Here is a 13,499-nt window from a genome sequence, read left to right as displayed (position 1 = left end):
TTTTTTGCTTTTTTTAATGTATAATCTATTATCACCACCAGTGTTCTTGTTTAATGAACTTTAAAATATATATTAATATAAATTTGTCTTTAAAAAAATAGCTAAATAGCACACATACAACTATGGTACTAAATGATTCTCCAGTGAAATTCCTTTTGTCACGTAAAGTGTAGCTAGGTTTTAAAAAATGTTTTTAGACCTATAAACTAATATTAAACTGTACACGTATTACAATTATTTAATGACATAACTCAATGTTTTCTAATAATTGTTATATTTGTTATAATTGTTATATTATTATGCAGAAGTATTTATGGCAAGTTAAATGAATACAGTATAAACATTTTCTACCAGATAATATTGGTTTGCTAAAATGCTCACAATTATATTTTGCACCAATTTTTTGTTACCTAGAAAAGACTTGTCTGAGAATATTAATCTCTTTCTAGCCAAAATGAACAGCAAGATCGACTTTACAGACTTCACAGGACAAACTATACATTAAGAAAGATTAAAACAATTACTGATTGTGGAATCACCCCCCGTTTGTCGAGGGACACCATTTTAAGACATTTAGGACATTAGTTTAATGCGATCACTTGTATTAAATTATTAAGCATTTTAAGGTGGATGGATGGATATAGATAAGAAGTAATATAGAATAAGATCGATGGATAGATTAATGGACATTAGAAAGAAATAAGGTAGATAGATAGATAGATAGATAGATAGATAGATAGATAGATAGATAGATAGATAGATAGATAGATAGATAGATAGATAGATAGAAATAAGATTAGATGAAAAGAAAAATAAGAAATATGGAAAGATAGATAGATAGATAGACAGACAGACAGACAGACAGACAGACAGACAGACAGACAGACAGACAGACAGAAATAGATGTTTTTGCTAGTTACCTGTTATAATACGGCACTGTCACAGTGGTGTCAGAGAACAGCTGATCTGAGGTCAGCTGCGGCCTGTGACCGCGCAGACTGAGCGCTTGCCAATTAAAGGGGAGGATTCATTCTGCGGCGTGCGCGCGTACAGGAAACATGACGTCACGCGCCACGCTCATCTACAGTCCTCCAGCAGTCAGAGGGAGTTGAGGGAAACAGAAAGCTAGAAGACAAATTCAGGGAGCTCCGTCCAAAGAAAGAAACTCTCGGCATCATGACCGAAGAAAATATATTCCTGTTCGTCCCGAATTTAATCGGTGAGTGTCAGTCGAGCAAGTTGACGGAAACAGATCGTCAGCGCGCAATAGAGTTCTGCGCACATTCAACGGCAGCATAATGACAACAAGTAATGGTGTTTCGTGAAAACATCTAATATATAGCTCATAAATGCTTTCTTCGTGATGTTTTAAAGTATTGTAAATGATTGTGACATCGGTTGGTTTGACTTCCTGCGGATGTTTTGCGTGATGCTATTGGCTGTCATCGTAATCCATGAAGCTCATTTGATGCAGCACATTCATTTACTAATACTGTAAATACAGTGTAAAGGGTTAAAGTTGGCGTAGTATTACACGTTACAACCAATTAATTTCAATCATTTTCATTCTAAATGCAGAATATATATTATGAATATCTGAACCATGTGTCATTTACATGTTATCTCGCTATCCTATTTTAAAACGCCTTGATTTGACCTTTCATTCAAATCTACTGGCCTATTTCTAGTGACGTATGCAATCATTAAACCAACATTTGTTTGACTTCACTTTCTCCTCCTGGTACTATAAAACATTTTCAGTGATCTGAAAACAAGTGTGCAGCGTAGACAAATGACCGTGTTCAGATGTGTTTCTTGTAAGCACTTGTGTGCATTAATTTGTAGTACTCCCTCTTATTTCTTCATAATTTAACAGTCTTGTGCAAGTTACTTCTAAACTGTAATACATTATGCATTTCCTGTTTCTGTTATTTAAAAGTAATTTCCCACCTTACAATATTACTGTCTCAGAGTCAAACCTCATTTATTCATTCATTTTCCTTCGGCTTAGTCTCTTTTTTACCAGGTGTCGCCACAGCGGGATGAACCGCCAACTTATCCAGCACATGTTTAATACAGCGGATGCCCTTCCAGCCGCAACCCAATACTGGGAAACACCCATACACTCACGTTCACATTCATACACTACAGCCAATTTTAGTTCATTCAATTCACCCACACGGCATATTTTTAGACTGTGGGGAAAACCGGAGCACCCAGAGGAAACCCACACCAACACGGGTAGAACATGCAAACTCTACACAGAAATGCCAACTGGCCCAGACGGGACTCGAACCAGGGACCTTCTTGCTGTGAGGCGACACAGCAAATTTCCACTAGATTATCATTGGGACCCCCACTTTTAGAACCACTGTTGTGTACTATATACAATTGAAGTCCGAATTATTAGCCCCCCTGTTTATTCCCCTAATTTCTGTTTAAAGTAGAGATTTTTTTAACACATTTCTAAACAATAGTTTTAATAACTCATTTCTAATCACTGATTTTTTTTTGTCTTTGCCATGATGACAGTAAATAATGTTTGACTAGATATTTTTCAAGACACTTTTATACAGCTTAAAGTGACATTTAAAGACTTAATTAGGTTAATTAGGCAAGTTAGGGTAATTAGGCAAGTTATTGTATAACGAGGGCTTGTTCTGTAGACTATCAAAAAATATATATATAGCCAATAATTTTGACCTTAAAATGTTTTTAAAAAAATTAAAAACTGCTTTTATTCTAGCCAAAATAAAACAAATAAGACTTTCTCCAGAAGAAAAAATAGACATACTGTGAAATTTTTTTTACTCTGTTAAACATATTTTAGGAAATATTTTAAAAATAAAATAAAATTCAAAGGGTGGCTAATAACTCTGACTTCAACTGTAGCTTTGGAAGTGGCAATCTATTCTTCTAAACTTCAATTTCACTGTGTAATTTTCACCATAAGAGGGTGCTTATTCACAACAAACAACGGTGTAGTTTGATGACAGACACCATGATTAAGTGTGGAAATATGGGAGTTGTCATCTTTATTACATCCTACAGGACGTACTGTATAAGGATGAATGGAATGAATCATGAGACTAATGAGATGAAGCACGAAAGCCGCAGATCATTTAATATATCAAAGTCCACCGCTCACAGTTTATTGCTCATGAACTTGTGAAGTAGCAGCGCTGATTGATTACACCAAATACATTTTAAGATTCTGTGAAAAATGCTGCTCTATGCAGTCTAATAAAATGCACAACACTACATCTTTGGTGTTTTCCTGTTTTCTATAAAGCCAAACCAGATAATGGGGTTGTATGACGTCATTGTTTTGGAGAAACAAAGCATGGCCCATGTCACTAGATTAAATAGCATGTTTCTTGGGATTTGAGCATTCTTTGAAGCAATTGTGAAAATGCAAGTACATTAGTTTTATAAACTTCTTCTTCTTTGGCCTTAGTCCCATATGGTTGCGGGGTCGGCTCTTTTGGAACAAGTCCTCCATTTATCGTGGTTTAAGGCTTGGTCAGGATGAAGTCGTGCGGCGACAAGGTCGTCATGTAACGTATCAAGCCATCGCTGCTTTGGATGACCTTTCGGACGTTTTCCTTCAACATTGATGTTGACGCCCTTCTTTGCAAAAGACTATTCGCTTGCACGTAGTGCGTGGCCATACCACCGAAGGCAGGCTTCTTGCATTTTGTCTCTGATTGGTGCTACACCATATCGCTGTCGGATGTCATCATTGCAAATTGATTGGTGATTCTGCTGATCCATCGCCGCATTTTCGTTTCCCTCACAGCGAGACGTCGTTCGGCAGTCTTCGTGATCGGACAGCATTTAGCTTCATACAGGGCGACGGGAAGAACTACTGCTCGATTGACTTTCGATTTCAGATAATCCTTCATCTGACGGTCGCAGAGCACGCCAGTTGTCGCAGGAAATTTTGTCCATGTGGCATTGATCTGCGCAGTGATCTCAGGTCGCAGGTCACCATCAGCTGTAATCACCGATCCGAGGTATTCGAATTTTTTCATGCGTGGTATGTCGGTGCCACTGACATTTATTGTGCCATCTTCCTTCGGGTTTGTCGTCAAGTACTCGGTCTATTAGTATTATAAACATATAACACCATTCTAATGTTTTTTAATAACTTTTATAGTGATAGTTCAACCACAAGTGAAAATAGTCAGCATTTTCTTAACCTTTACTTGAAAACCTCTTAGACTTTTTTTCTTCTGTTGCAGAAAAAATAATATATTTTGAAGAAATCTGTAAACCTATAACCACTGACTTCCATCGTATTTGTTTTTCCTCCTATCAAAGTTGATGGTTCGACGTTTTCAGCTTTCTTCCAAATACCTTCTTCATATTTAACTGAAGAAAGAAAGTCTAGGAGATTTTGAACAAGTAAATAGTGAGTGAGTTCCCACTGTACACTCATGCTTCCTTTGTATCTTTTCCCACACGTTTAATAGGATATGCCCGTATCGTACTGGCTCTGGTGTCCTTCTTCCTGATGCCCTGCTGCCCAGGCCCAGCAGTGTTTTGTTACCTGCTGAGTGCCCTGTTGGATGCCTTCGATGGACACGCAGCCCGTGCGCTCAATCAAGGTCTTTTGCAGCTCGGTGTTGTACATTATTCCTTTTTCTGTGTCTTTCCTACTCTGTACTCATTCGTGCCTCGTCCTTAGGTACAAAATTTGGTGCAATGCTGGACATGTTGACCGATCGTTGTGCCACCATGTGTTTGCTGGTGAACCTGGCACTGCTGTACCCGTCCTACACTTTTCTGTTCCAGCTCAGCATGTGTCTGGACGTGGCCAGTCACTGGCTGCATCTGCACAGGTATGTCTAAATAATCTTTTATTTAAAATAGAGCTGCTGGAAAAAGTCCTAATTGCAAAGGAAAAGGCATTTTTGAACTTGGGAGGGTTCCATCGTCCCAGAGTCAACACTTTTAAAGCTTTTGTGTGTGTTTTTTGATTGTCAAAGGGATTGTTATTAATACGTGGTTTACAGTGGGGAAAACAAAAATTATCAAGGAAATTAAATTCTTTTATTTTAGCATTTTTGTTTTATCAAGAGAGTCAGGGTGATTCTTATTTCTGGGTTGGCTTAACATAATATGTCGTCAATGCGAAACCTTGTAAGCATCACTGGATGTTCTGAATACCAGGTGTGTCGAAAGGTGGAGGGCGCAGCTCTGCACAGTTTAGTTTTAACCCTAATTAAACACACTTGATCAAACTAATTAAGTCCTTCAAGCTTGTTTGAAACCTACAGGCAAGCATGTTGAATAAGGTTTGGAACTAAATTGTAGGGGTGCGACCCTTTAGCAACTCAATTTGACACCCCTGCTGCATACAGTACATAAATTAGTAAGAAGCCATTGAGCACCCTTAAAAATCTACAGGTTTACAAATTATCCTGCTCTAAATTGGTATGGATCATCCAACATAGTTATTTTGAGTAGACTGTTGATTTGTGAATCTTGTGATGCCAGTGCCACCTTCTCCAATGCAAGCTTCATTAGTCTAATTTTCAGACTGATTTCCATTGCAGTGAAGCTTCCAAATTAAATGTGCAACCACAATTAATGCAGATCCACTAACAATAGCACTTTTATTGATAAAATGCACATTTGAAGCCGTAATATCTCCCATATAGAGCAGGGGTTATACCTCTAGCCCAGGGGTTTCCACCTTTTACAGATCCTCAGCCAACCCAAGGACCCACTGAATACAAAATGTTTGTCGGTAAAATGTTAATATTTTTACAGAAATAATAATAATAAAACAGAAATGACAAATGAAGTATAATTAATTTCTTATGTGTTACTAAAGTCTTTTCTACGTGAATGTGAATTATTCTATTTTAAACATCCATGGTTCCTTTTTGGACAATGGTTGCTTGGGACTTTTGCTGTCTATGGAGGATGAGAGAGCTCTTAGATTTCATCTTAAATATCTTAATTTTTTAGGGTGAGCTAACCCTTTAATCAAAATCTTCAATTTATTAGTCCTCTTAAAGCATTCATCCAAAAATGTTAAAATTTGTTATTTATTTATACAGGGTGGGCCATTTATGTGGATACCCCTTAATAAAATGGGAATGGTTGGTGATATTAACATCCTGTTTGTGGCACATTAGTAAATGTCAGGGGGCAAACTTTTCAAGATGGGTGGTGACCATGGTGGACATTTTGAAGTCGGCCATCTTGGATGCAATTTTTGTTTTTTCAATAGGAAGAGGGTCATTTGACACATCAAACTTATTGAGAATTTCACACGAAATACAACTGTGTGCTTGGTTTTAACGTAACTTTATTCTTTCATGAGTTATTTACAAGTTTCTGACCACTTATAAAATGTGTTCAATGTGCTGCCCATTGTGTTGGATTGTCAATTCAGCCCTCTTCTCCCACTGATAGCAACACCGCAGGAGAAATGCCAGCATAGGCTTCCAGTATCCGTAGTTTCAGGTGCTGCACATTTTGTAAATTCCCAATAAGTTTGATGTGTCAAATGACCCTCTTCCTATTGAAAAAAACTAAAGTTGGATCCAAGATGGCCAACTTCAAAATGGCCATCATGGTCACCACCCATCTTGAAAAGTTTGCCCCCTCACAAATACTAATGTGCCACAAACAGGACGTTAATATCACCAATCATTCCCATTTTATTAAGGTGTATCCACAAACATGACCCACCCTGTATACAGTGTTGATATATTGCTAATCATCAGAGTGTTTGTTTTGTTTCTTCCAGTTCCATGATGAAGGGAGCCACTAGTCATAAGGCCATTGATCTCTCTGGCAACCCCATTTTACGGCTGTACTATACATCCAGGGTAAAGCAATCATTCACGCATTCACTCACAGATGTCGTTTACACTAGTGCGTTTCTGTTTTAAAGCGGCTTTTTAGAATGAAGATGCTCTGAAGGAAAACCTCCATCCACACCATTCAACCTAAAACACATTATATTTGACCATTCAAGTTCACTGGACAGGCACATATTTTGCCAGCATGCTAGTGTACAGGATAACAGTATAGTTTTAAAGGTAATATGAGAGGGTCTTGACCAATCAGTCAGCAATATGGTCCAGAAGACCAATCGGATAGCGACCATGGATAGCCACACCTATATTTACAAAAGTTTGCATTGCAGACTCTCTACATAGTTTTCATAACACTGTTTTTGGGGGTCTACGATGCTGGAGTAGTGTTGATAACGGTGTAACCATAATAAAACGAATGTGTTTTAAAATGTAAACGCATTAGTGTAAACGACACCACAGTCAAGAACTCGCATTAAAGGCACATGACTAGTGAGATTCTGCTTGTTAACCAGTTGTAGTCAAACATATATGTCTTTAAAAGTGTTTATTGGCTTTCATGACATCAGTGTTGTTGTTTTTTTTTAAAGCCGGTGCTGTTTTTCATGTGTATGGGGAATGAGCTGTTCTTCTGCCTGCTGTATATAATGTACTACATCGAAGAACCCCAGGGTGAGTATCAGCATATTTCATTTCCTCCAGCCAGGTTTATTTATTGAAGTGGCTTTGAATCAGGTCTGGATTAAGAATTCTCCTGGGCACAATGTCCTGTAGGCCCGCTACCTAGCTGCATCCCTATAGTTAAATTAGAAAGTAAGATTAATATAATATTTTTTAAATAAAATTAATCTATAATGTATTGCCCGCATTTTTTTTAATAAATGATATACAGTACATATATATTAAGTCTACAAAGATTTAACCTATTTTTAAAGCATTTAAAGCATACTTTGAAAAAAAATACAGCTAGTTTAAATGAATGGATTTTAATATACTTGTTTAAGTTCACTGAAGCAGTATTAAAATGTATATTTAAGGGTATTTTCAATGTATAACTTCTACAAACTTGTAATGCATTTGATTTGGATATAACACCTTTCCAATCCAGTGCTATGAACACTTAATAATGATTCCTACTTGTCTTCCTTGTGATGAAGAGTAGGCAAAATCTGATATGTAGTGAGGGGAAAAAAAAGAGTTCATCAGGCGCTGGATTCGAACCGGGTTCATGATCGATTGCGTCAAAACATGTTGCCATGCTTTTTACGAGCTACGCCACTCACACTGCTGTCTGCTGCGCTCTTTAGTTTAGTTGTCTCTGTCAATCAAACGATGATGGGCGTGAATCGCTTTATTCGTTTATTCCAATTTATTTTCCCCCCCCTCGCAGGGGCCCCTAGTGTGCACAGGCCCCTGGGCTGGGCTTTACTGCTGTAAAATAATAAATTTTTAATGGCCTAGTAAAAAACAACAACTTTTCCCCCCATTTAACATAATATATTACATTTTAGGAAACATTAATAATATTTTGGAACAGTAAGCATGTCAGGCTACTAGGGGTGTGACGAGATGCATACTCCACGAGATGAGACGAGACACGAGATTGCGTTGATGAGAATGACACAAGACGAGATTTTTACACTTTTTTTAGAAATCGTCATTTATTCAACTGAAAAAGAAAATCACAAATTGCAAAATTACTTAAATGCTTTTTGAAAATCAACTTGTAATGAATGTTATTTTACTTCTATTGTAATGAATTCTATGGAGTAAAGGGCATGCAAACACTGCAAAAAAGTTTGCTAATAGCCTATGTGAATGGAAAATAGTTTATTATTAATTTTAAATATTAACAAAATATTTGCTAATACATGAACAGAAAATAGATTTTAGTTTAACTGAAAAAATCACAAACTACAAAACTATTTAGGTGCTTTAAAAAAAAAAAAAACTTTTTTTTTTTTTTTTTTTACTTCTGTTTGAATGAATTCTATGCCATAAAGCACTTGCAAACTTTATAGTTAGCTATAAACTACTAACTGGCTTCTCGCCCAAGCAACCAAATGACACGTGTAACTCTGAGGCCAGCCTGGGTTGCCAGGTGTGTGCAAAGCACTTGATTTGCAGTTCAAATCCAAGCCTGCCTCCAGTCTTCGATGCTAATTTCACCCTCATGCTCCATCATAACGTCACAACTCAAAAGGCAACTTTTCACCTCGACGAGAAATCTTGTCTCGATTTAATCTTGCTAGACCTTGTCATAATCAGAGATGTATAAAGTACTAGAGACCCATACTTAAGTAAAAGTACAAGTGCTTTATCAAAAAGTGACTTGAGTAGAAGTAGAAGTGCTCTTTAAGCACCATACTTAAGTGGAAGTACAAAAGTATTCAACATTTTTTGTACTTAAGTATTGCAAGTAGTTTATTTCAAAATTTACTACTCAAGTACTGAAAGTAAAAGTACAAGTATTGTGTAATGTAGTTATTAAAGAAAGCAGTCAAAATACACTAATTGTTTTGTTTATTTTAAATATCTTTTTTAGGTATTTGATTAAGCAGAACGAAAAGAAACATGGCTTATGATACTGTTTTTCTCTGTAAATAGTTTCTATGGTACAAGAGCTCACATCGTCAGGCCCTTTAACCAGAAAATCTCTTCACTGATGAGATAATTCAGCATGTTCACTCACATACATACTGTACTCTCTAATACCACAATGAACAGGAGTTCTGTCTTCTGGAAGCACTCGTGAAACTAAACTAAACAAGCAAACTAAATCCTGCTTCACTAATTCACTTGATTTTGATTTTATTGTAAAAAAAAAAAAAAAAAAAACAGGAAAATGTGTATATTACTGTTATAAATGAAAATCTGAAATATTTTATGGCTTATGGCTATGATTTAGTAATAATTGTTATTTATTTTTATCATGTTTTTAATGAAATTGGTCTTACAGTTCATATTTTCTGTAGTATATTTATTAATTCTGGTACTTTTACCATAAACCAACATCTCAACCATTTGGTAGAGGCTGATATTTTAGAAATAATGTGATGTGTTGAATAAAAATGCACTGATTGTGTTAACTAGCGACATTAGGAGTTAAGAAATGCAATCAAAAAAAATTCTATTGCTTTTGTCTTGGTGTGACAGTTAAAGGGTTTTTGTAATAAAATTTTGTCCTTTAATACAGCAGTCAGATATACAAACTGTGCCCTTAATTTGACCTGCTCAAAGAAAACACTCTTTCTGGATGTATCAAACAAAACTCATGCACAGAAGACAGCACAAGCATTTACAGCTAATAAACTCATGTCAATATTATCCCGCCTGCTTTTTGAGCGCTGACAGGCGGGTCTTACACGGCTATGATTGGTTATTGTCCTCAACAGAAAGGGCTTTAGAAATATAAGCGCTGTTCACCCATGGCGGGAAAAATACGCGATTATCACAGGTAATAGACACAGTGGAGAAAACTTAATTGCACATGAGGCACGCTCATGTCTGGATCCACAGCTTTAACAGCTAAGAAGAGAGGAAAAGTTACCTTACAAACTGGCCGGCGGGTCAAATGTCTAAAGTGAGAGAGCGAGAGATAGGCAGAGGTGAAGTTTTACAACATTTCTCCCTAACAGTAAACTAGCGGCTGGAGTGCTGTGCCGCCTCGCCCTCGCGCCTCCGTCCTTCGCCATAGTATTGCGACATCGCGCATAGGAGATAAATGACGTCATCACGTAATAACCGGTTATGACCTATTACTGAACTGATATCAATCATTTTGACACCCCTAGTAACGAGTAACGATGCAGCACATAAAAAATCTATCGGAGTAAAAGTATTAAACTCATGGAAAATATGTACTTAAGTAAAAGTGGAAGTAGGAGAAAAAAATAATACTCCAGTAAAGTACAGATACTGCCTTTTAGTACTTAAGTACAGTAGTGAAGTAGTTCTACTTCGTTACTATACATCTCTGGTCATAATTGATCTTGTCACACATCTACAGGCTACATTTTTTAAATTAAAATAAACCATTGACTTCTACTATCTTCATTAGCTTCAAAAACACAGATTTCCTCACAACACATAAAAAACCCTCTACATATACCCTAGAAACGGTATAACGAATCATTTTTACGGTTTTAATATCTTGACTATTTCAAATTGCAGTAAACCTTGAAACAGGTTATCATCTCATAATAATAATACATTATATTTAAAGGCGCCTTTCTGCCAACTTAAGGACACCGTACAATAAAACAGGAGCAATAAAACAACAAGAGAAATAACAAAAAAATAAACACAGCAATAGTGTAGATAAAATTAATTAATTGAGTATTAAAAGCCATCTTAAATAAGTGGGTTTTTAGTCTTGATTTGAATAGTGTGAGGGAGTCAATGTTTCTGATGGCAGGTGGTAGCGAGTTCCAAAGCCCGGGATCAGATCGGCTGAATTCTCTGTTGCCCATAGACGAGCAGAGGGAACAGACGAGTAGAGGGAGGAAGAAGATTGCAGGGTGCGAGAAGTAACAGAAATGTGGATGAGGGCAAACAAATACGGAGGGGCGAGATTGTGAATGGCTTTGAATGTTAACATCAAAAATTTTTAAATCAATTCGAAAATGAACTGGTAACCAATGAAGCTGCTGCAGGACAGAGGTGATGTAAAGAGAAGGGGGTTCTGGTGATGATACGGGCAGCTGAGAATCTAAACGAGATGTGACAGGGCTATAGACGAGAACAGCAGTGGCAGGAGGGGTAAGAGAAGGGCGAAGACGGTTAATGTTGAGTAGGTGTAAGTAAGCAGACCGGGTGATGTTATTGATGTGAGAATCAAAAGATAGGGTGCTATCAAGGAAGACACCCAGACTCTTAACCTGTTTAGAGCTATAAACGGAACAGTCATCAATAGAAAGAGCAAAGCTGTCAGTTTTGGAGAGTGTTGATTTTGTTTGATTTGAACTATTATCCCATCTGTCTAGATGTGACCATTGTGGACACACACATTGCAATGTCGACGCTCAAACGATATATCGTGCAGTCCTAATTTGAATGAGATGCAGAAGAAACTAGTCCCACACACTGCTACAGCTTGAGCAATCTTGAAAAGCAACATCTGAACATTTTAAGGTCTACTATAGCGGAATGGTCCTATTGTCCACCACGTTGGTTGTGTGTTATCATCTAATAATTCAACAGCCTGTTCTTGCTGATTTCTTACGTATGCACTGCCACAATATTATGAAACCCAGATGACTTCAACTTGAATATCGTCTGCTTTGTATGTTCATGAATAACCCCTTACTCTCTCTCTCTCTCTCTCTCTCTGTTTTTGCTCAGTATGGCTGCAGTGGCTGCTGGGAGTTTGCGGCGTGGTGTGTCTGCTGAAGTCTGGCATAAGTTTCCTTCACCTCATCACCGCTTCCCGCAACATGGCTGCAATCGATGTGGCCGACCGAGAGAAAGAGCGGAGCAAAGCACAATAAGACATGAGCACATAGAGATACCAAGAAATAGATGGAGAGATGCACAGAGAGAACGTGGGCCAGTGTAGATGAGGGAAATCAGTCACGGGACCTAGCAAATCCTCACTGAGCTTATATATATATTTATTTGAATATCGATTATCAGTGACTTAAAACCAGGGCAAAGATGTATCCATATTCCTATTCTAGTTGTGCTGTTGATGGAGCTAGTTGCACTATGAGTGTACTATGTTTATGTCATCTTTGGGGGTGTTTTCATATTCATTTTTATTTTTGGGGGGTTGTTTTATATATGTTAATCTAAATATCATGCCGTTATATTGGGTTTAGAATAGCACTGCTATATTTCTACAAACATACAAGACAGGCAGGCACATACATTCCACACTTCAACTGAAAGCCACGTGAGTATTACTGTATTTGGTGGTTGTTTTTATCATTTTATTATTATTATTATTATTGATTTGAACTGTATTTGAGCCTGTCTATCACTGTTTTTGTCACAAATAATATTTATCAGTTTGAAGAGCGCAAAGCCATTATGATTCAAGTGGCTTTGGCATTATTTTCGTCCAGAGCCTTCTGAATGTATTATTAGGTTGTAGTAGAGGGGTAGACATTCTGTTTGCGGTCTGAAGTTTTAGAGCTGTGATTATACATGATCAGAAATATATGGGCGTTATATGATTGTGGGTGAAAAAACAAGTCATTTTGTACTGTGATAATAAGTGGTTTGACAATAAAGATATCCTGACAGCGAGATGAAGCTGTATTTCTTAAGCCATTGATTTACAGCAGCCCTCCAGCTGGTGTTTCTCATATTTAAAAATCAAAAGTTAGGGGAAGCTGTTCCTAATATTTCAAAAACATTTGAATAATCCTGTGTGATGTTGTTGGATGTGTTTTATTGTAATGTGGTAGAGAAGTCAGTACAAATAAATAGTAAAAATAGTATTCTTTATTGATCAAATTACATCAGAGCAATACACTAGCTGACAATAGTCGCATATTCAAGTTTTAGGAACAACAAGTAATAAGCTTCAGAAGAAGCTTATATTAAAGGCAAAGACCTCTAGATTGTGCTTATTTTACCAAAATATAATATGATCATGTCTTGATTTTTATTTAATTAGGACAGTAAGCTCTGACTTTGCTTAGACTAAAGTCTTGTCTC

General features: G+C 37.0%; 1 protein-coding gene across 1 annotated transcript; it reads left to right on the top strand.

Annotated features, from left to right (window-relative positions):
* The first annotated feature begins 1,112 nt into the window (after positions 1–1,112).
* On the top strand, positions 1,113–13,105 carry cdipt (CDP-diacylglycerol--inositol 3-phosphatidyltransferase (phosphatidylinositol synthase)). The gene is given in 6 exon segments (NM_207088.1): positions 1,113–1,219; positions 4,476–4,610; positions 4,691–4,844; positions 6,767–6,848; positions 7,427–7,508; positions 12,180–13,105. Coding segments are annotated over 6 exon segments (642 nt in total). The 5' UTR covers positions 1,113–1,176; the 3' UTR covers positions 12,326–13,105.
* The last annotated feature ends 394 nt before the right edge of the window (positions 13,106–13,499 follow it).

This window comes from Danio rerio, chromosome 3 (assembly GCF_049306965.1).
Source record: "Danio rerio strain Tuebingen ecotype United States chromosome 3, GRCz12tu, whole genome shotgun sequence".
In the NCBI taxonomy this organism is placed as follows: domain Eukaryota; kingdom Metazoa; phylum Chordata; class Actinopteri; order Cypriniformes; family Danionidae; genus Danio; species Danio rerio.
This window is presented reverse-complemented; position numbering and strand designations above follow the sequence as displayed.